Raw genomic sequence first — 24,400 nt, forward strand, 5'->3', positions numbered from 1 at the left:
GGCAGGACATATTTAAAGTGATGAAGGAGAAAAAACTGTAACCAAGATTACCCTACCCAGCAAGGATCTCATTCAGATTGGATGGAGAAATTAAAACCTTTATGACAAGCAAAAGCTGAGAGAGTTCAGCACCACCAAACCAGCTTTACAACAAATGCTAAAGGAACTTCTCTAGGCAAGAAACACAAGAGAAGGAAAAGACCTACAATAACGAACCCAAAACAATTTAGAAAATGGGAATAGGAACATACATATTGATAATTACCTTAAATGTAAATGGACTAAACGCTCCCACCAAAAGACACAGATTGGCTGAATGGGTACAAAAACAAGACCCATATATATGCTGTCTACAAGAGACCCACTTCAGACCTAGAGACACATACAGATTGAAAGTAAGGGGATGGAAAAAGCTATTCCATGCAAATGGAAACCAAAAGAAAGCTGGAGTAGCAATTCTCATATCAGAAAAAATAGACTTTAAAATAAAGACTATTAGAAGAGACAAAGAAGGACACTACATAATGATCAAGGGGTCAATCCAAGAAGAAGATATAACAATTGTAAACATTTATGCTCCCAACATAGGAGCACCTCAATACATAAGGCAAATACTAACAGCCATTAAAGGGGAAATTGACAGTAACACAATCATAGTAGGGGACTTTAACACCCCACTTTCACCAATGGACAGATCATCCAAAATGAAAATAAATAAGGAAACACAAGCTTTAAATGATACATTAAACAAGATGGAATTAATTGATATTTATAGGACATTCTATCCAAAAACAACAGAATACACATTTTTCTCAAGTGCTCACGGAACATTCTCCAGGATAGATCATATTTTGGGTCACAAATCAAGCCTTGGTAAATTTAAGAAAATTGAAATTGTATCAAATATCTTTTCCGACCACAACGCTATGAGACTAGATATCAATTACAGGAAAAGATCTGTAAAAAATACAAACACATGGAGGCTAAACAATACACTACTTAATAACAAAGTGATCACTGAAGAAAACACAGAGGAAATAAAAAAAAATACCTAGAAACGAATGACAATGGAGACACGACGACCCAAAAGCTATGGGATGCAGCAAAAGCAGTTCTAAGAGGGAAGTTTATAGCAATACAATCCTATCTTAAGAAACAGAATACATCTCGAATAAACAACCTAACCTTGCACCTAAAGCAATTAGAGAAAGAACAAAAACACCCCATAGTTAGCAGAAGGAAAGAAATCATAAAGATCAGATCAGAAATAAATGAAAAAGAAATGAAGGAAACGATAGCAGAGATCAATAAAACTAAAAGCTCGTTCTTTGAGAAGATAAATAAAATTGATAAACCATTAGCCAGACTCATCAAGAAAAAAAGGGAGAAGACTCCAATTAATAGAATTAGAAATGAAAATGTAGAAGTAACAACTGACACTGCAGAAATACAAAAGATCATGAGAGATCACTACAAGCAACTCTATGCCAATAAAATGGACAACCTGGAAGAAATGGACAAATTCTTAGAAATGCATAAGCTGCCAAGACTGAATCAGGAAGAAATAGAAAATATGAACAGACCAATCACAAGCACTGAAATTGAAACTGTGATTAAAAATCTTCCAACAAACAAAAGCCCAGGACCAGATGGCTTTACAGGCGAATTCTATCAAACTTTTAGAGAAGAGCTAACACCTATCCTTCTCAAACTCTTCCAAAATACAGCAGAGGGAGGAAGATTCCCAAATTCATTCTACGAGGCCACCATCACCTTGATACCAAAACCAGACAAGGATGTCACCAAGAAAGAAAACTAAAGGCCAAAATCATTGATGAACACAGATGCAAAAATCCTCAACAAAATACTAGCAAACAGAATCCAACAGCACATTAAAAGGATCATACACCATGATCAAGTGGGGTTTATTCCAGGAATGCAAGGATTCTTCAATATACGCAAAGCAATCAATGTGATAACACCATATTAACAAATTGAAGGAGAAAAACCATATGATCATCTCAATAGATGCAGAGAAAGCTTTCAACAAAATTCAACACCCATTTATGATCAAAACCCTGCAGAAAGTAGGCATAGAGGGAACTTTCCTCAACATAATAAAGGCCATATATAACAAACCCACAGCCAATATCGTCCTCAATGGTGAAACACTGAAAGCATTTCCACTAACATAAGGAACAAGACAAGGTTGCCCACTCTCACCACAGTTATTCAACATAGTTTTGGAAGTTTTAGCCACAGCAATCAGAGAAGAAAAGGAAATAAAAGGAATCCAAATAGGAAAAGAAGAAGTAAAGCTGTCACTGCAGATGACATGATACTATACATAGAGAATCTGAAAGATGCTACCAGAAAACTACTAGAGCTAATTAATGAATTTGGTAAAGTAGCAGGATACAAAATTAATGCACAGAAATGTCTGGCATTCTTGTACACTAACGATGAAAAATCTAAAAGTGAAATCAAGAAAACACTCCCATTAACCATTGCAACAAAAAGAATAAAATATCTAGGAATAAACCTATCTAAGGAGACAAAAGACCTGTATGCAGAAAATTATAAGACACTGATGAAAGAAATTAAAGATGATACAAACCGATGGAGAGATATACCATGTTCTTGGATTGGAAGAATCAACATTGTGAAAATGACTCTACTACCCAAAGTAATATACAGATTCATTGCAATTCCTATCAAACTACCACTGGCATTTTTCACAGAACTAGAACAAAAAATTTCACAATTTGTATGGAAACACAGAAGACCCCGAATAGCCAAAGCAATGTTGAGAACGAAAAATGGAGCTGGAGGAATCAGGCTCCCTGACTTCAGACTATACTACAATGCTACAGTAATCAAGACAGTATGGTACTTGCACAAAAACAGAAAGATAGATCAATGGAACAGGATAGAAAGCCCAGAGATAAACCCAGGCACATATGGTCATCTTATCCTTGATAAAGGAGGCAGGAATGTACAGTGGAGAAAGGACAGCCTCTTCAATAAATGGTGCTGGGAAAACTGTACAGGTACATATAAAAGTATGAGATTAGATCACTCCGTAACACCATACACAAAAATAAGCTCAAAATGGATTAAAGACCTAAATGTAAGGCCAGAAACTATCAAACTCTTAGAGGAAAACATAGGCAGAACACTCTATAACATAAATCACAGCAAGATCCTTTTTGACCCACCTCCTAGTGAAATGGAAATAAAAACAAAAATAAACACATGGGACCTAATGAAACTTCAAAGCTTTTGCACAGCAAAGGAAACCATAAACAAGCACAAAAGACAACCCTCAGAATGGGAGAAAATATTTGCAAATGAAGCAACTGACAAAGGATTAATCTCCAAACCTTACAAGCAGCCCATGCAGCTCAATAACAAAAAAAAACAAAAAACCCAATCCAAAAATGGGCAGAAGACCTAAATAGACATTTCTCCAAAGAAGATATACAGACTTCCAACAAACACATGAAAGAATGCTCAACATCATTAATCATTAGGGAAATGTAAATCAAAACTACAATGAGATATCACCTCACACCAGTCAGAACAGCCATCATCAAAAAATCTAGAAACAATAAATGCTGGAGAGAGTGTAGAGAAAATGGAACACTCTTGCACTGCTGGAGGGAATGTGAATTGGTACAGCCATTATGGAGAACAGTATGGAGGTTCCTTAAAAAACTACAAATAGAAATACCATATGACCCAGCAATCCCATTACTGGACATGTACCCTGAGAAAACCTTAATTCAAAAAGAGTCATGTACCAAAATGTTCATTGCAGCTCTATTTACAATAGACCAGAGATGGAAACAACCTAAGTGTCCATCATCGGATGAATGGATAAAGAAGAAGTGGCACATATATACAATGGAATATTACTCAGCCATAAAAAGAAATGAAATTGAGCTATTTGTAATGAGGTGGATGGACCTAGAGTCTGTCATACAGAGTGAAGTAAGTCAGAAAGAGAAAGACAAATATCGTATGCTAACACATATATATGGAATTTAAGAAAAAAAAATGTCATGAAGAACCTATGGGTAAGACAGGAATAAAGACATAGACCTACTAGAGAATGGACTTGAGGATATGGGGAAGGGGAAGGGGAAGCTGAGACAAAGCGAGAGAGAGGCATGGACATATATACACTAACAAACGTAAGGTAGATAGCTAGTGGGAAGCAGCCGCATGCACAGGGATATCGACTCGGTGCTTTGTGACCGCCTGGAGGGGTGGGATAGGGAGGGTGGGAGGCAGGGAGACGCAAGAGGGAAGAGATATGGGAACATATGTATATGTATAACTGATTCACTTTGTTATAAAGCAGAAACTAACACACCATTTTAAAGCAGTTATACCCCAATAAAGATGTTAAAAAAAAAAAGAAAACAAAACAAAAAACTACAAGTCAAACTACCATATGACCCAGCAATACCATTACTGGACATACACCCTGAGAAAACCTTAATTCAAAAAGAGTCATGTACCCAAATGTTCATTGCAGCTCTATTTACAATAGCCCAAAGATGGAAACAACCTAAGTGTCCATCATCGGATGAATGAATAAAGAAGATGTGGCACATATATACAATGGAATATTACTCAGCCATAAAAAGAAACGAAATTGAGCTATTTGTAATGAGGTGGATGGACCTAGAGTCTGTCATACAGAGTGAAGTAAGTCAGAAAGAGAAGGACAAATATTGTATGCTAACACATATATATGGAATTTAAGAAAAAGAAAATGTCATGAAGAACCTAGGGGTAAGACAGGAATAAAGACACAGACCTACTAGAGAATGGACTTGAGGATATGGGAAGGGGGAAGGGTAAGCTGTGACAAAGCGAGAGAGTGGCATGGACATATATACACTACCAAACGTAAAATAGATAGCTAGTGGGAAGCAGGTGCACAGCACAGGGAGATCAGCTCGGTGCTTTGTCACCACCTAGAGGGGTGGGATAGGGAGGGTGGGAGGGAAGGAGATGCAAGAGCGAAGAGATATGGGAACACATGTATACGTATAATTGATTCACTTTGTTATAAAGCAGAAAGTAAGACACCATTGTAAACCAATTATACTCCAATAAAGATGTATATATATATATATATACACATATACATATATATTATACGATGATCCACTGGGAACAAACTTAAGTCTATTTAGTGTTGTTTTTGTTTGTTTGTTTGTTTGTTTAACACTAAAATTGAGAATACATGGGCATGGATTAGTCAAACTTAGATAAATGATTACTTTATTTAACCATCTAGTTTTAAGGACACAATTTTTCATGGTAATTACTGTGTGAAGTCAATATCTGGGGAGATTTTGTTGTAACTACAGCCCTCCATTAAATTAATAATTTTTTGAACTAGTCAAACTAGTCAATTTATGGGTGCTCTGATGTCACCCCTCTTATAAATCTGTAATTCTTTTTTCACGGGCCTCTCACTCTTGTGGCCTCTCCCGTTGCGGAGCACAGGCTCCAGATGCACAGGCTCAGCAGCTATGGCTCACGGGCCCAGCCACTCCACGGCATGTGGGGTCTTCCAGGACCGGGGCACGAACCCGCGTCCCCTGCATCGGCAGGTGGACTCTCAACCACTGCACCACCAGGGAAGCCCAAATCTGTAATTCTTAATGGAAATAATTTGGGAGAGATTCTCTACTGTTTGTCTGGGCATGTGTGTGTGTGTGTGTGTGTGTGTGTGTGTGTGTGTGTGTATGTATAAAATAAGGTTGCCTTTAACCATTTAAAAATAAAGAGTTTGTGTGCCTGGGAGAGACAGAGAGAGATGACAAATGACACAGCAAATGGAGAAAAATACTAAGCATAGGTAAATCTAGGTAAAGAATATGTGGTATTCTTTATTTTTATATTTGCAACGTGTCTGCAAACAGAGTTTTAAATTTTTTCAAGCAAAATATTTTTCTAAATTAAGGAATATTAGTGAGAGAAAGCTTGGGAAATGAGAAATACAGGGGAAAAATACTCATAGTCACTGCTACCTAAAGAAAATATCTGGGAGATATTCAGGTTTTTTTGGGTATTTTCACTACAAATTTGGTTTTTCATATCTCCTTACTGCATAAATAAGATCTTAGGTGCTAGAATGTTACTATTAAGTCTGCCTTTGCCTTGTGTCACTTCAGGTTCATTTTCTGCTCCATATTTTAAAAGTGAACCTGGTATGTAGGCTTGAGAGAATCTGGAAATAAAAACAGCCTGCATCCACATGCCAAAGGGCTGCTACACTCTGCGGGGTCAGTGACAGATAAAGTACATTATCTTTTCCAACCTTAGAGATCTTCTCCTCCTTCAGATATCCCCAAATGTCATCTTCAAATCTGTGACAGGTCTTTGTAAAAAAAAAAAAAATTGTTCTGCAGAAAACTTTTTTTCTGATTGGTGATGTTTTTGTGCTTAAAGACTGTGCCAAGCCCTCAGTGATCAGAATAAGCTGAAGAAGCATTATGGAAGATGCTATTAAGTTATTTTCAAACAGAGAGATGCACATATATGTTTCTAGTGCTTTCAGAGGAGCAACCGAAGCAGGGACCTGGGAAACAAGCAGTGTCGGCTCCAGAATTTCCTCCTAGGACAGTTTTAGGAGAGGGAAACTGGTTGGGAGTAAGACAGGACCTGCCTGGAGGCTGCATTTGCACAGTGAGCATATTCTTCTACTTAGATTGTGTGATTATTGGGGTATCTTTAGGGAGTTGATGGAGATGGTAATGATAACACCTCCCACCCCATTCTTCGCCAATACAGCTGAAATCAAAAGACTTGTATTCCTCCTTTGGTTATGAGAATAATTACTTGTGTTGAGTTTGAGCAAAATGTTTGATCTCTCTGGAAATCACTTCTTACATTTATAAATTGGCTTATATGGACTAGACCGGAACAAAGGGACTTTTAGTACTATTAATCTTTGATTTTCTGAATTAGAAATCCCTGTATTAGAAATTTCTATATTAGAAATTCTCTCTGACCTGTAAGTTTATATTCTAGTCTGGGAAATATAGGTCCATCCTCAATCTAGAACATGGGGAAGTCTTACTCCTCTCCACAACTGAGAATCCTGGAAAATTTCAAGAGAATATTAGTGATAGAAAAGCTGAGCATTAATCAAAGGTAGGATTCAACACTGTCTTTTCACACTGCTTTATTTTTCCCTAGTTTTCGTATTACATCTTTAAAACAAGTGGCGTGTCTTGCTAATTAATTGTGCTGAAAAGATATCATGTTGTAAAAGAACACGTTAGAAAAGTGATAAATTCGTTTACACTGTGGTCCCTGGGGAGAGAAGGAACCATCATTTCATCCTCTCTCCCCACCCCTTTCTCTCAGTCGCCCCTCTTCCTTCCAGGTGTACTATGAGCATCTCAGAGACCCCCAGACCTGAAGAAATCGGACGCTTAATGTGAAGCGAAAGGTGGCTTTCACTACATCAGAAGCCAGTAAAGCAAAGAGAATTTCCAAATAAACACAATGAGAAAACTTACACGCTCAGTGTTAGCGCGGGACGTACAAGTTCTCACTTTAAGACTCATCCTTCAGCCAGGTGGTTATTTAATCTCTGCTTGGGTTTTTCCCCTGTGATGCAGAATTGGCCACCTTTCAAGATTGCTTACGCTTTGGCAACATGGATGCAACTAGAGATGATCATACTAAGTGAATTCAGAAAGAGAAAGATAAATGTCATATGATATCACTTATATGTGGAATCTAAAATATAACACAAATGAACTTATCTATGAAACAGAAACAGACTCACTGATATAGACCTAAAGGATGGACTTGTGGTTGCCAAGGGGGAAGGGGGTGGGGGAGGGACGGACTGGGAGGTTGGGGTTAGCAGACACAAACTATTGCATATAGAATGGAGAAATAATAAGGTCCTACTGTAGAGCACAGGGAACTATATACTATATCCTATGGTAAACCATAATAGAAAAGAATATAAAAAGAACATATATATATACACATATATATATATATCTGAATGACTTTGCTGTACAGCAGAAATTAACACAACACTATTAAACAACTATACATCAATAAAAAATACTAATATTTTTTTTTTTTTTTAAAGATTGCTTGGGCTTCCCTGGTGGCACAGTTGTTGGGAGTCCGCCTGCCGATACAAGGGACATGGGTTCGTGCCCTGGTCCGGGAAGATCTCACATGCTGCGGAGCGGCTGGGCCCGTGAGCCATGGTCGCTGAGCCTGCGTGTCCGGAGCCTGTGCTACACAACAGTGAGAGGCCCGCGTACCGTACCGCAAAAAAAAAAAAAAAAAAAAAAAAGATTGCTTATGCTCTGGTCAAACCTTCTTTGGAGGCTGTTGTGCATGATGGTGTAGATATGGCCGCAGAAGAGTGAATGGTATTACTGTATCTATAACTACTGTCAAGTGACATTAACAACTTTTCGATCAGGTACTGATCCCTAAGACTTTTCTAGGAAACAGCTTTAACACTAACTTTGGGTAGAAGATGTCTGGCTGACATTTCTGTTAAGAGAGGTAGGAGAAAAAGGTAATAACTAGCCTACCATGGATTAGGCACCTATGAATGTTCATCCCATAAAATTACTATCACAATCTTGAGGAGTCAACATTATTACCCCATTTTATAGATTCAGAAGCAGAGGCATAGAAGGAAGAGTTCTGTGGCTGGATTCAGACACGAGCTTGTTTTGTTTGCCCTACACCATGATGTCATATTGTCCACCAGCGTGACTAGCGTAACCAGGAGGATGAACACGGGACTAATGCCCTCAGTTACATCAGCTGCCTGCAATTTTTTCTGCCACACGTGCATCCATGGGTAACCATTTCCCTACCGCCTTAGCTCAATGAATGTGTGGAATAAGAACAAAACAGGGTATCAGAGAACATTTGGAGAAATGAACAATGGGACTCAATAGGTTGTAGTAAAGTTTCCCGAACATGCTGCTGGAGAAGTTCGGGAAGTATGTTAAGGAATTTGTTTGATGAGAAATCCAAATGAGTGTTTTAGGAAGAGCTGTGTGTATGTGAGTGTGTAGTTCACCACAGAATCAAACTAAATCTTAAAAATGAGTACCAAGTACATCCTCATTACTGTACCATAGGAAACACACAAGAAGGGGAAGGTATAATTCTGGAGGGCTAAGTACAGACAAGCACTCTAACACAAGAAATCATAAAAAAATAAGACCAAGGAGGTGAGCATTTTAAAGAAATCACACGTTTCACCACTAAACAGTTCACTAGATAAAAGGACTTCTTTGGTTCCCAAATTTTATAGTATGGCTAATAAATAAATGATAATCAAAATCATATTTGCCATCACATATTTAGACAGTTTAGAATATGATAATCAATTATGTCAATATTCACTGTTAGATTTAGTACTAATTATTTGAAATAAAGGTGAACTCAGATCCACAGAATCAGTCAATATTCTTAAAGGAGAAAAATATTATCTTGGGGAAAATATAGGTTCTTACATTTTCCCTTGTGAAAAGAAATAGAACTTGATTGGAAATATAATACTTTTGATTAAAGACATCAGGGAGGCAAATAAATGAGGATTTGAACCACAATTTTCAAGAAGGATATTTCAAATATCATTCTGCTATTTTGCGCAATGACGTTTTGTAGCTCCATGTTTGCTAATTGAAATGTAGAAGAGAAATTAAATTGTCTTGGGATATTTCCTTGGTGTAATTATAATAAGACATGACAGAAAAGTAAATGATGCTATCAGGAAATACTCCTAGGCTTATAACACCTTATAAAGCTAAAGTTTCTGGGAAGCAAGAAGACATGGGAGGCATCAATGTTCCAGAATAAGATTTCTCAGCAATAAATGATGATACTGGATAAATGGGTCCCTGCTTCCTGGCTCAGGAAGAATACCTTGTCCCAGATGTTGGCTGACTGTCTCACACTCAGCCAGTAGAACCCCTCAAAACTCCACCCTGCCTTGAGCATCTCTTGCTATAAACTCATTTGCATCTGTATCCATCTTTACCACCTTCCCAGGGCTACGAACTTTTCCAAAAGGGATTAATGCAACATCCACTGTATAACATTAGTTTACAAAAGCTGTCATAAGCAGATTAACAGTTCTCTGAAGGCAGGCTACACCCTCTCCATATTTACTTCCCCTGAGTTTGGCTGCATAGCATGTATTTAGGTTGTGCTATGTTTACAGTTAGACAGAAACCCACTGGAGTATGGTTTAATGTTCTATTTGGCCACCAGATGTCAGTGTGTGATAAAGAATGCTAAAACACCACCGAATGTTTCTAGCTAGGAAGGATTAAAAGTACATTTTGGTGAGTTTAATTTGTCAGAGTAAAAAAGGGCAGATCGATTCAGAGAAGATATGAGAATTGCTGGACCCTACTAACCCTGTTATTACTATTACGTCCTACCACATGGGAAAATGTCTCCACTTTTTTAAAGTGTGTGTAAAAGTTTGTTGTTTTTTAAAAGTAAAATAAACATTAGCAAGCACACACTAATTGGAGCTCGATTAAACATAAATAGTTTAAACTAAATTAGAAAAATCCTAGATATTGTAGAATTTGGAATAAAATGTTCAAAATATATATCTATAAATTACCAGGCATTTCATAATTATATTGGGAGGAATGTAAGTTAATTAAGAGCCAGAAAAAAGAAATCAATGCAAGAAAGTTATATTACATAAAAAAACAAATATCCCACAAAAGACTGAAAATTCTCAAGACTTCACAACTGGACCTGTAAAAATGTTTGGTTTTTTTACATAGTTAAAGCTTACTATACAAAGCATTAACTCTTTCAATAATTGAAAATAAGAAGTACAGTCCTCAAGGTCTGTTGATTCTACTCCTTCAATGTGGTTCAGATCCATCCACTTCTTCCCATTCCTGTTCTCACAATGTCCTCAGACATTCATAACCTCTCGCCCTAATCACTCTCGCTGCACTGCAGCCTTGCCCTTTTCCAATCCATTCTCCACTCTGCAGCCAAAGAGGTATTTAAAAACACAAATCTGACCATGCATACATTCCCCTGCTTAGATCACCAGCAACTCCCTAATGCCTTCAGGTTGAAGCCCAGCCCCTTTCAAGGCCTACAAGCCTCTAAAAGCTTCCTCCAGCTCACCGACTTAGCCAGATTTCTCCCTGGGCTCCAGAACCAAATAGCTTACGTTTCCTCTACCCACCACACCTCTGCATGCAAGGATGTTCTTTCTGTCTGAGAAACAGTCTCATTCACACTCATCATGTTAATTCCTACTCATGCACCACGTCCTCCAGGAATTCTTCTCTGATTTCACCCTCCCTCATCTCACCCCTGCCACACACACACAGAAGGTTAGGTGCATACTAGGTATATAGGTGCATGCCACAGCATTTAAGCACTGCAGTAACTATACCTGTTCAGTAAGCATTTCTCCTTTACACCTTTATGAATGATCTTAGCTCTCCTGTGCCTAGACCTTATTCCAAGGCTTAGAGATGTTATCTCCGTAACTTAAGGTCACACATCCTTTGTTACTTACAGGGCTTTAAGTAGTAGCCAGACAATTTGAATCCAAGTTCTGGGCTCTTCCCAATGTCCTAGGCTACTTCTAAAAGCCAATTAAGTGGGAATCGCTTCGTAGGAATATAGTAGAGAGCATTATTAAGGAGTACTAATACATGTATTAAAGAATAACAGACATAATAACTGTACAGATATTAAGCCTTCAGAAATATTGGCATGAACTCAGACAGGCAGAAGATTGCTGATCTTGCCTGCTCCATCTTTTTAGCACCTGAATTAGAAATCTTAAATTGCTTTTCAAAAGTTAAATGGTCCTGCTTACTGGCTTTTGTTTGTATGCATTTGTCCCTCCACTTTGCTAATTGCTTTAGAACATGAGCTACATCTTGCATTTTCCTTACCAGTGTGTTTACAGTATTTTGATAGGGCCCTCTCCTCTCCTCTCTCCACCCTCACTCTAATGTAAACAAATACATAGAAAACTTATGATCTTCTTAACCCAATATGGGGGTTACCAGATGTCTGCAGTCAGAATAACTTTACAGAACATCAGAGAAGGAGATGAGGCCTGGGGTTAGCCTCTCTGATCAATAACTATGTTGATTTCCACAGCCAAAGGGAGGGTTAGAACTGGGAAAGGACTGAATAAGAGGCTCTGTGAAATGTACTTCTCCAAGGAGACCTGCCTCCTTGCCTGATGTTGTAGAGACCATGAAGCAATAAAACCCTTTAAGAATCCCTGAGCCAGCCAGAATTCTGGTTCATGGCTCCTTAAGGGACTAGCGCTTCCCCAGGAGCATCTATCTGGGCCTGGTAACAAGAATAAGAAATAATTATTTCCTATTCAAAAATATGAAGAGTGATATTTGGAGAAGGGGGTCAACAGAAAAACTCTACTTCAGATTCCTTCAGCATAGATCTCTGAGGTCATGTATTTGGGCCTGTGACCTAAGTGATCTACATAGCCCTCCAGCTCTCCACTGGAGCTATATGCCAACCCTGGATCCCAAACCCTAGTCCAGGGTTGTTATTACTCTCAGGTACCCAGAAACCTCTTTTCATGTCCCAGCAATGAGCTGGGGTCCTGCTGTGAAGTGATTGCTGTCACTTGGACTCCTGTTCCTTCACCTCTTTCTTTGGACTAAATCTCCTAGAATCTGAGTGCACCCGCTGAGGACAGCACACAGTTGGAATAACCCTATAGGGAGTAAACACTGGAGCACGAAGCTGCTTCCTGGGGTGTGACAATTCTCTCCCACTGTAGTTAGGCTCAATCCCTTAACATTGTCAGATTATAGATCCTTGCCGTCCTCATCCACCTGTGATGTCTCATCATTCCTCATACTCACACTCCAACATTTCCACCCACTGAACGCCAGATCAGTGAGAGAATTAGCACTGGATCAAGAAATGAAAATGTATTTTAAAAGAAGGAGAAAAAAGGAAGAAAACCTAAAAGGTAGAGGGGAGGTATGAAAAATTAGGCAGAAATAAACATGGCAACTTACACAGGGTTGGTATGTCATGGTGACATTTCAGCTCAATGTGGTTGAGACCAGGCTGTCCTACTTCTCAAGCACAGATATTTAAATCTTGCAGGTGAGAAGTAATACAGTGAAAGAGAAAGTATAGTTAATACTATTCAATGCCACCCTCTTTCCAAAGGTGAAGCAGTCAAAAACTAGAAAATAAGAGCACAAAGATTTCATGAGTGAACGTTCCCTAGAGACCCTCAGACATAGTATCACAGAGGAAGGGCAGGAGTAGAGGGTAGACGACAAGGCTGAAAGAGGTAAGAGCTAGTCAGAGGCCAAGTAGATTAGAATCTACTTCTTAACTCTGTAAGGAAAACAAAGAGTGAATAATGAGAAGATGGTAAGTATGGTAGTCTAACATTTTAATTCATTTTCTTTTTAGGTTGTAGAATACAAATACATTTTTTCTATAGGCTGAGGGAACCAAACAAGTGGAGTAGGAGAAAGTAAATGTAAAAGCAAAAGAGAATTATTAGTCAAGCCAATTCCCAGGGAAATGGGAAAAGAAAGAAGCAAAACCACAAGTAGAATGCTTAAGATTAGAGGACTTCGAGATTAAGGTTAGAGGAATTGTCTGATTTAAAAGAAAATAATAACTGTAAAAGCAAAATAGCTATCAATTATGAAGACTGGACCGTGAATGGTGTCAATTTCCATTTTTCTAAAGTATCTTCATCTACAAAAGAAAGCTTCAAAAAACAAGGCACGGCATCCTCTCTTTTCTTTAAAATAATAACGAGATTCTTTAGGAATAAATTTTCATCTTCCTTTCTCCCACTCTTGGAAGTTTTCTAGCAGTCAAAATTGACATGATAACATGATTTACTTCTGAGCAGTCACCACATTTTTCTAAATTCTTTTCAGTATCCCTTAGGAGATAGCTTCACTAGATAAAATTACCTATCTCAAGTTGCCACATTTTAAACAGAGGTTGATTTTTCCGTTGATTAGCAATCATTTTACTTTTTGCTGTTATATCATTAGAGACGCTCTTGACAGTTTCAAGTTGTTAAAATACTGGGTTTTTCTTTCAGTCTTTTACTTTATAAATCACTACATCAACCCTTCATGTAGGTAGGATAATAATGCCAGAAAATAGGTCACCAAGCATTGAGCCATAATTGTAACTATATAGTTATACAACTATAACTAGGTAGAAATCAATCCTATAATTTTAGACAAATGAATGCAAAAATACTAATTTTTGCCTTGTTCTTAATCAACTGAGAAACTCGAAGCCACTTCTGCATCCTACCTCCCAGAAAAACTGGGTTTAACACAATGATGACTATTATTATGAAATGGTCTGGACTTCAAATTCAGCATTAGGGGATGGCTGAAAATATATTTTGTATTTGTACGGTTCTTTTCACTTCAGAATCTCAAAGTTGCTTGACTTTTTCAAATCCCTATTACATTGGCAAGCCACCAAACCAAGCACCGGTAAGGGATATTACCAGAAAAGTAAATCACAGGAAGTGTCAGTGAGTTTCCCACCCAATGTAATATCAATTTGTTTAATATCTGAGAATAGCATTTAGGATTTAAGACAAATGCCTGTGAATTCTAAATCAACTTCAAGTCAATACGCCTGGGAAATAAAAAATACCGAGGTATTCATTATGCAAATATAGAACAGAAATGTATAATTCTGTTACAAAGAGAAATGGAACATTATTTTAGTGAGAGATTTTCAAATATCATTAAGGACTGTCTAGGTTTGCTGGTGTCAGAAATGATAAAAAACCTACAACTGGTTAATTACATTATATCTTTAAATAATAATATTTTACTAGCATTACTACTTTTGAGAAAGTACTGAAATCAATTTCATTTACTAAATAACTGTTTTTAGAGAACCACACCAAATGGGATTACTATCTATGAATTGCTAATTGAGAGAGCTCCACACGTTGATTTCTGTCAACATCTGAGAAATACAATTTTAAACATTAGATAATGTTGCATGCAATTTACATAGCTTGAGAACTAATATACATTTAATAATACAATATTACTTGGTTAATATACTAAGCTAATATAATATACAATTAGTTAACATATAAGATACTGAGTTAATATAAGTAATAAACATCACTTAGTTAATATTTATAATGACACATAGCAACAGATAAAGTTAATAAAATATAATTAGTGACTTAGTTAATATGCCACTTTTTTTATAAAAAAAAAATCTTTGACTATTGCATTCATATCTTAACCTCCCAAAGCCTATTTGTCCATAATGAGAAGATACCAACCTATTAGAACAGTTGGAAAGTACTCCAACATACTTTACTAGTAGACTTTTCCCACATGGCCTAAGTTTTATTTTCTGAATCCAAAGCCATAATAACCCAAATGATGCCTCAATTGTTAAATTCACTGCAGGTAAAAGCTCCTTTTAATGAAAATGGTTGAGATACAATGAAAATGGTTGAGATACAAAGAGAATGGGAAGCTGCAGTCACCACGCTCTCGGGCAGAAGGCGGCAGCAGGTGAAGAGTCTGGACATTCCTTCAAGAGAGTCCTCTGTATGCTGCATATCTACTCTATTACCAGGTTCTCACTTAGGCTTTATTGTTTACTTTTTGATTATAAAATAAACTATGATTATAAAAGTGTAATTGTGTCAAAATCTAAATATTCTTTAATTTTAAAAAGCACCATTTCAGAGCTTCCCTGGTGGTGCAGTGGTTGAGAGTCCACCTGCCGATGCAGGGGACACGGATTCGTGCCCCAGTCTGGGAAGATCCCACATGCCACGGAGCGGCTGGGCCCGTGAGCCACGGCCGCTGAGCCTGCGTGTCCAGAGCCTGTGCTCCGCGACGGGAGAGGCCACAACGGTGAGAGGCCCGCGTACCGCAAAAAAAAAAAAAAAAAAGAAAGCATCATTTCATAAAATAATTTTGTAGTTAATGTTATAATTTTCTATTCTGTTTAACGATGAGACAATTTTATTCTAATGCACTCAGTAAAAATTAAGTGGCATTGTAATGTGTTAATATCTGAGTGCATGACCTGCTCATTTTTGTTTTTTTAAATTATGGGCTCATTCATTCTTAACCCAGAAAAAATAAAAGGAAAAAAAAAATTATCATCACTCTGTCAAGTTCCAAAAAAACCCTCCTAGAATTTTTATACAGATTGTCTGAATATTATAAAAACTGATAAGGTCAATAGTTTTTCCTACCTGGGATCATGACATCATTTACCAAAAAGTACAACTTACCCCTCAGTAAAGTAATATAATTTTCTATCTTAGATCCTCTACATTTGTATCAGGATTATTTCTAACATAATAAAGAAATAAAATTAAGTAGTGAAATAAAGCCAACAAATTATTTTTATTGTTTACTTTGTGAACAGGATCTCTTTTCTATTATTCTATTTTTTTTTTTACATTATGGAAATCTAGTAACTTCTATATCTTTATTTTAAAATCAATAACCTCACTGAAGTATCTTATTAGTTCCAACGAATTTTCTGTTGTCTCCTAAAACTTTGTGAATACACTACATGTTAAGGCCTAATTTCTGTGGTAAATACTTGAAATTTATTGTATTTAATCCTTATTTTAGAAACTTTGGAAATAATATATATATGGTCTGAGTTCAATATATGTTTTTTTTTTTGACTAACTGAAAAAATAAAAGAAAGAAGAGAGATGCCTGTGAAAACTGGAAAGAATTATCTGTGTATAAAGTGTTATAATTATCCTTCCTTTATATCATCCATCTCCATACCTTTAACAATCATTTGCTCCTGGTTCTGTTTTCTAGCAGGCAGCCAGTCATCTCCTGCCAAAAATTCATGTCAACATATCCAAAAGCAAACTCATCATCTTTCTCCACAGCTGTTAAGTAACCAATTCTTCTCCTATGAATTCCTGTTACATTGTATTTTATCACTTAAAGGGTTTCAGTACATTTCTGCACCCTTCATCTCCTCTAAGGGAAAATATAACTCTTAAAAGCAGATACTAATTATTTATAAATGTTTTTAGCTCACAACACATGTAGGCTCTCACTGAACATGGGATGAACTCAACTGAATTCCACCTTCTCACAGGTGGGCTGTATCCTGGCCCAGGGGCAGTGAGAGCTGTCATCCCAGGCTGTTGATGACATGCATCCTCTCCATTCATTCGGTTGCCATGACTATGGCACAGTGAGCCATCCTTCTACTGCTTCTCTCATTGGGACACACCCCTAGAAATAGTAGGTTCAGAATGTGGGTCATTCACGGGACTAGCAGAGGTGCCACCCAGAGAGGCTGATGCGAGGAAGACCAGGATCCCGGATGGGATGAGAGGGCAGTGGAGTCTGCTCACCACTGATTGAAAATGAAGAAATTGAGAGCAGTTCTTCACCCAAACAGCATCGAGGCAATCCACATCTACACTGCCTATGACATTTGCCTCTTTAATTATAAAGATCATCCTGCAAATGATAAACTGTCCCTAAAATAGCCTGTGGTGTAGGAAAGTTACAGTGTTCAAGGTTTCTACCTGCATGGGATCAGGTCCTCTTTAACACAATTGTTAGTTCCCTTAAAGACCAGTAAACTAGGTTCTACCAAGATGTAGGATTCCTAGTAACAGTCATACATCAAGTAGTTTAACTTACTATCAAAAGCCTCAAGAGAGGTAAATCAATGTATATTATCTTGGTGGCCCTTCATCCCAAAACATTTTTTTCAGTGAAAACACACGCCCTTCTGGGTATATCACCCAGATGCTTACGTCAAATTCGTTCAGAGCCGCAGCCAGCTCCCCGATGCCCGTGTGGCCTTTGGCTTCGTCGGTGGGCGAGGTAGCTTGAGCAGCATTGGAGATGCCGGCAATGGCCTCCTGCACTTGTTTGAACACGTAATCTCGGTTGGCTCTGGTGGCGGCGACATCTGGGTGCCGGAGAAAGGCTTGGGAGGCTGTGTACAGCATTGTGGCGTTCTTCTTTAGAGCCCCTCGGGCGGCTGCCATCTCATCCCGACAATGAGGGTCCTTCAGCTCCTGTGTGTGCAAAACACAAACCCGTCACTTCCATGAAGCTTGCCATGGAAGTGTCTGTAATAGAGCTTAAAGTCACAGACATCTAGGACCACTGAATTTTAGAAACCATCTCCTCTCTCTTCTCTCTAGCTGCCAAGACTTTGCACGTACTGTTCTTTCTATGTGAGATATCTGAGCATCCCTCTTCCACCCTATCCTTTCCCCTGATGGGGCCCATCCTCTGAGAACCTACTCTCCATACAACTCTCTAAGATACATCCCCTTCTATCTGCTCCCACAAGACCCTCTTCCCTCCTATCATTAATACTCATCAATGCTTTATTGTATTTACTTATTTAAGTATATGTCTTTCTCCTAAACTGTATGCCTAATGAGAGCAGAGAGCCCTAGCTATCTTGCTCAGTGGTTCTTTAGGCAACAGCACAGTATCTGGCCCATGAAATGCATTCAATAAATATTGCTGCAAGAATGTCAAAACTGAGCCACCAACAAGGTAAGTGGCTTGAATGGATCAGAGTTAGTTATCAGCAGATGGAAAACCCAAACTTCAGTTTTCTGATACTGTGCCTGACTCCACATTCAATTACAATCGCAAACATGGGAAATCGAACTCCTCTGATTTTGCTTAGTGCATCACTGTCGCTTCATTATCATTTTCAGCACAGGGTTCGTTTTTTTTAAAACTACTTTTGGTGGCGGATCACTCATTTGAGTTTAGGGAATAATAAAAAAAATCGATCAAAGATGATTTGCTTTCTTAGTTTGGGATGTCAAAATAGTACCACTGGAGAGTCTCTTTATTTTCAGCTTTAAAGGGTATTGTTAAGAAAAGGTTCACAGCATTTTTGGAAATGTTAAAGGCAGTACTGTTCTCTGAGGACCATGTAGGACTGCCAGCTGAGTACCTCTAGGAGAAAATTTCTCTAGCTTCAAAATCTATCATTAGAGGGTATTTGAACCACTGGGGTTCTATTCCTATTTGTTCACTTGGTACATGATAGATGGATGACCTGGAAACAGTGAATTACATCTCTTCCATGGGTCAAAATAATTCTGAGACAAGCACATTATATTTGATATCTAAGATTGTCAAGACAAACTGACATTAAGTAGTAAATAACTAACTGAGCCATCTATCTCCCTTTGCTTAAGCACTAACAGATCTATGCCAGCCAACACAATTTCTAAATTGGGATGACTTATTTTTAGCCCTAAAGATCAACACAGATAAATCGGGAACCAACATGTGAGGGTATCCTCTACACTGGTCAATAATACAGGTGGTGCAGGTAGAAGTTTCCTCCCAACTAGTCATGAAGGGTCTTATTAACCTCCAGAACACCTGGTCCAGAAACCTTAGACTCCATTCTGGGATATATCTATACTAAAAAAAAAAAAATCTAAATATGAAAGTGAGAAAAAGGAGGTGGGAAATTCTTTCCATAAAGATATTTTTAGAAACATTTTTAGTCACATGAATAAAACCTGTAAACAATGTAAATGCTGATTTATGAAGAATTGGTTAAGTAGACTATTGAAGTTTTCATTTGATGGACTCTTTATGTGGATATTAAAAGAAGTTTCTATAAAAATAATAAAATGGGTAATATTTATAAGATAAAGAAGAACACTTTACACCTATTTGTATGCACGGTATGATTGTAAATATGTTACAATATGAAGATAAACAACTGAAAAGTAATATACCAAAATATTAGCACGACACTTCTGTGGCTGGTAGAGTGTTATACAATATTTTTTCTTCTTTTAATTCTACTTTTTTTCCTACATTTTCTTGAAAGAGTGTGAAATAGCAATTAGTTAAAACAAGGTTTATGAGATAAAAATAAATTATATTTATGGGCATTCTCAGATGAATATCTCATATATTACTGTGGATTTTAATACCAGCTACATGCTGATGACTTGTTTCCATCTCCAACCCACATCTCTCTCCTTTTGACATTTCTACATGGATTTTCCAAGCATCTCAAAATCAATGCATCTAAGTATGAAATCTTGATCTCGAACCCTCACTGGTCCCTTTCCAGTCTTCACCCATCTCAGTAAATTCCTCACCATCTATCCATTTGCTCAAACAGAACCTCAGATGTGAACTGGTTGCTGTCACTCCCTAAACTCCCACAGCCAATTGCACAGCAGGTCCTGAGTGTACTATTTTCAAAATAAACGTGGATTCCCTATGCTTTTCTCCACCGGTACTGCTGCCAAGCTATTTGAGACCACCACTGAGGCAGAAAAGACACAGCTGGGCCCCAGGACAGCCTCCTCATGTACAGGCATGAGTCAGAAGGCAAAGCTACCTCCTTGTTTTGCCCTTACTGAGGCCATGATGCATGGAGGAATGGCATCTAAAACAGAAACTTTGTAGCGTCTGAGCAAGAAACTCTGACCATGAAAAACCATGGAGCATGTGCAATAAAAATGCACAGGTTGCTGATGACCCTATAGGACCTTCCACGTGTGGCACTCAACTAGTAAGGGACAATTTAAGGGAAAACAGCTCCTAGAGTGCATGTAGGGTGGCTTCAGGAGACAAACGCACAGGACCAGAAGCTGATGCAACCTGGTGCAAATCCAGGCCACAGCTCAACCCTCTGCTCAAAGAATATTCCCCCCTAATCAAAAAGACCCTCACCCATTCAAAGTGCTAAAAATAAGACAAAAAGGGGATCTACAATCCTGGGTGGCACCCCTCACTCTAGAGGATGCCCACACGCTTCTCTGAGTGTGTAACTTTTGCTTCTGTCCTGAATAAACTGTGTCTTTGTTCTCTTTGCGCCTCAGACTCAGTGTGTGTATTTATTTTTTCCTCTGTGTTTTGCGTTCCTCACCAAATTCTTTTGGACGAATTGAACGAGAGCCTGAACTTCTGATAAAGATTTTCCAGAATCACCAGCATCGCTCACCTAGATGACTTCAGCCCCCTCCCAAATACAACTAGTCTCTCCTCTTCCATGCTACCCCCATCTTTGCAACGTACCTAGAATAACATTAAACTGTAAATCTGAGACTTTGATACCAAACTCTGAACTATTCAACTACTACCCATTCACTTACAATAAAATCCAAACACTCTACAGGACTCTGAGTGTCCTGGCACCCACCCTTCTCCCCAGCCTCCCCATTGGTCACTGAAATCAAGATTCAATGCATTTTTTTTTTCAGTTGTTTAAACAAGCTAAGTGGCTTTTGGGCCTCAAACCTGTGCTTCAGAGTAACTTCGCTCCTAACCACATTACATTGTGGGCTACCACACAAGATTCCACTTGAACAAAGGATTCTGCTGATAACAAAATACTTAAAAATAATCACCTGAACTAAAATCATGACTGTGTGCCCACCACAAAGGACACTGGAAGCTCTTTAGGGGAAGGGACTAGATCTTGGTCAATTTGTAATATGGGTGTCACTTCAGTCTGGCACAGATGAACACTCAACAAATGTTCACTAGAATTCTCCTGTTGGTCACAGAGAATCACAGAGAACCTTAGAAAAAGTCACTAGGAAGTGCCCAAAATGTTGAAGAATCCTGAGAATAGTCAAGAAGATGGATGAATAGGATTTTAACTAACCTCTCCACATTTAAAGATGTTTTTTTCTAAGAAGAAAGAAAAGGACACACTCTTTGGAAACTAAATTCTGATGGTACCTACTGAACAAATAGAGCTGGCTAAATGGAGGGTGTCATCCTGAGACAAAAGGGAGGCAAAGAAAACCCCAGGTCAACCACCTTCATCAAAGTGACTCGCTACCTGTGCTCTCCCTCCCCTGTCCATTCCCTTCTCTCTCTCTCGTTCTCTCTCTCTCTGCCTTTTCTCTATTTTTCTTCGTGTTTACTTAATCTCTTGGATAAAAGTTTCACTGTACATACTACACACTTGGGGTGTGTATATGCACGGTGCTGTCCACAGGGCTGGGAGATAAAAAGTGAGGGCTAAGGACAGTGCCCAGGGAGTGGTCACACCACAGTTTGATATTCTTTATATTTCAATCGGGAGCTTTTCCAAGTGTGAACAAAAGGTTAGAGTGTGGTCAGACATAGAGAACAGGCTTGTGGTTGTGAAGGGGGAGGGTGGGGGGGAGTGATGGAGTTTGGGGTTAGCAGATGCAAACAATTACACATGAAGTGCATAACAACAGGGTTTTGCTGTATAGCACAGGGAACTATGTTCAATATCCTGAGATAAACCATGATGGAAGAAAATATTTAAAAATGTATATATCAATATATGTATAACTGAATCACTTTGCTGTATAGCCAAAGTTAACACAACATTGTAAATCAACTATACTTCCATAAAAAAAAAATATAAAAGTCAAAAAAAAAGAAAGGTTAGAGTGTGGTAGGGCTGGCGTGGTGGTTCCCACCAGTGAAGCAGTTGGCCTGTGACCTACTGTAAGCACGCAGGGGCCCGAGAATACCCAGGGAGTACCAGCGCGGTACGGTAGGGCCAGAACGGGCCCGAGTAGGAAGATGCCTTTGTGATCACAGGTTCCTAAGTCATCTGATGATCTGATAGCCGGCAGGTGCAGCTGATCCACTGTCCGGGCCTACAAAACTACAAGGTTACTTAAACTCACTCACTTTCTCCCCTAGATTTCCAAAATCTTTCCCACCTGTTGTCTTCTTGCAGCTACATAGTTAAGTTTCACCATCTCTTTTCCAAATTCTTTAAAGCGATTTGCAAGGTCTTGCTCATTTGTAGCATTTTTGACAGCTTCTAAGGCCTCCTCCACCTGAAACGATAAAAAAAAAAAAATCCAATATATTTATAACTGGATAGTTAGTACTGCAATATTATTAAACATGCTAGAAATGCTAGTTTGTTAAAAAGAAAACATTTATTCATTAACATTTAAATAAAATAATGGGGAAAATTACCCCAAGAAGCATTTATAATCAGAAAAAATATTTGTTCAACATTTATATATTTTGTATATAAAAGATAATAATTGCTGAACTCCTAAAGCATATAAAATACTACATTGAGATGAGGGGAAGATGGCGGAAGAGTAAAATGCGGAGATCACCTTCCTCCCCACAGATACACCAGAAATACATCTACACGTGGAACAACTCTTACAGAACACCTGCTGAACGCAGGCAGAAGAACTCAGACCTCCCAAACGGCAAGAAACTCCCCACGTACCTGGGTAGGGCAAAAGAAAAAAGAATAAATAGAGACAAAAGGATAGGGATGGGACCTGCACCAGTGGGAGGGAGCTGTGAAGGAGGAAAGGTTTCCAAACACTAGGAAGCCACTTTGCAGGCGGAGACTGCGGGTGGCGGAGGGGGAAAGCTTCGGAGCCGCCCGCAGAGAGCACAGCAACAGGGGTGCGAGGGCAAAGCGGAGAGATTCCCGCACAGAGGATGGTGCCGACCGGCACTCACCAGTCCGAGAGGCTTGTCTGCTCACCGGCCGGGGCGGGCGGGGCTGGGAGCTGAGGCTCGGGCTTCGGTCGGAGCGCAGGGAGAGGACTGGGGTTGGCGGCGTGAACACAGCCTGCAGGGGGTTAGTGCACCACGGCTAGCTGGGAGGGAGTCCGGGGAAAAATCTGGAGCTGCTGAAGAGGCAAGAGACTTTTTCTACCCTCTTTGTTTCCTGGTGCGCGAGGAGAGGGGATTAAGAGCGCTGTTTAAAGGAGCTCCAGAGACGGGCACGAGCCGTGGCTAAAAGCGCGGACCTCAGAGACGGGCATGAGACGCTAAGGCTGCTGCTGCCGCCACCAAGAAGCCTGTGTGCGAGCACAGGTCACTATCCACACCCCGCTTCCGGGGAGCCTGTGCAGCCCGCCACTGCCAGGGTCCCGGGATCCAGGGACAACTTCCCCGGGAGAACGCACGGTGCGCCTCGTCATGTCAGCCTCTGCCGCCGCAGGCTCGCCCTGCACTCCGTGCCCCTCCCTCCCCCCAGGCTGAGTGAGCCAGAGTCCCCAAAGCAGCTGCTCCTTTAACCCCGTCATGTCTGAGCGAAAAACAGACGCCGTCCGGCAACCTACACGCAGAGGCAGGGCTAAATCCAAAGCTGAGCCCCGGGAGCTGTGAGAACAAAGAAGAGAAAGGGAAATCTCTCCCAGCAGCCTCAGAAGCAGCCGTTTAAAGCTCCACAATCAACTTGACGTACCTGCATCTGTGGAATACCTGAATAGAGAGCGAATCATCCCAAATTGAGGAGGTGGACTTTGAGAGCAAGATTTATTATTTTTTCCAATTTTCCTCTTTTTGTGAGGGTGTATGTTTCGGTGTGAGATTTT

The 24,400-nt window shown here is 39.2% G+C and overlaps 1 protein-coding gene across 2 annotated transcripts in view; it reads right to left on the minus strand.

The window, feature by feature from the left end:
* The window catches only part of CTNNA2 (catenin alpha 2), a 1,189,124-nt gene that overhangs the window by 778,747 nt on the left and 385,977 nt on the right, over positions 1-24,400 (minus strand). For both annotated transcript variants that reach the window (XM_067704543.1, XM_067704544.1), the window contains exons 5-6: positions 22,763-22,882; positions 17,855-18,121 (exon numbers count right to left, since the gene is read on the minus strand). In XM_067704543.1, the coding sequence (XP_067560644.1) occupies positions 17,855-18,121; positions 22,763-22,882 (387 nt within the window). The remainder of the gene's footprint in view (positions 1-17,854; positions 18,122-22,762; positions 22,883-24,400) is intronic.

This window comes from Pseudorca crassidens, chromosome 14 (genome assembly GCF_039906515.1).
Source record: "Pseudorca crassidens isolate mPseCra1 chromosome 14, mPseCra1.hap1, whole genome shotgun sequence".
Taxonomy (NCBI): Eukaryota; Metazoa; Chordata; class Mammalia; order Artiodactyla; family Delphinidae; genus Pseudorca; species Pseudorca crassidens.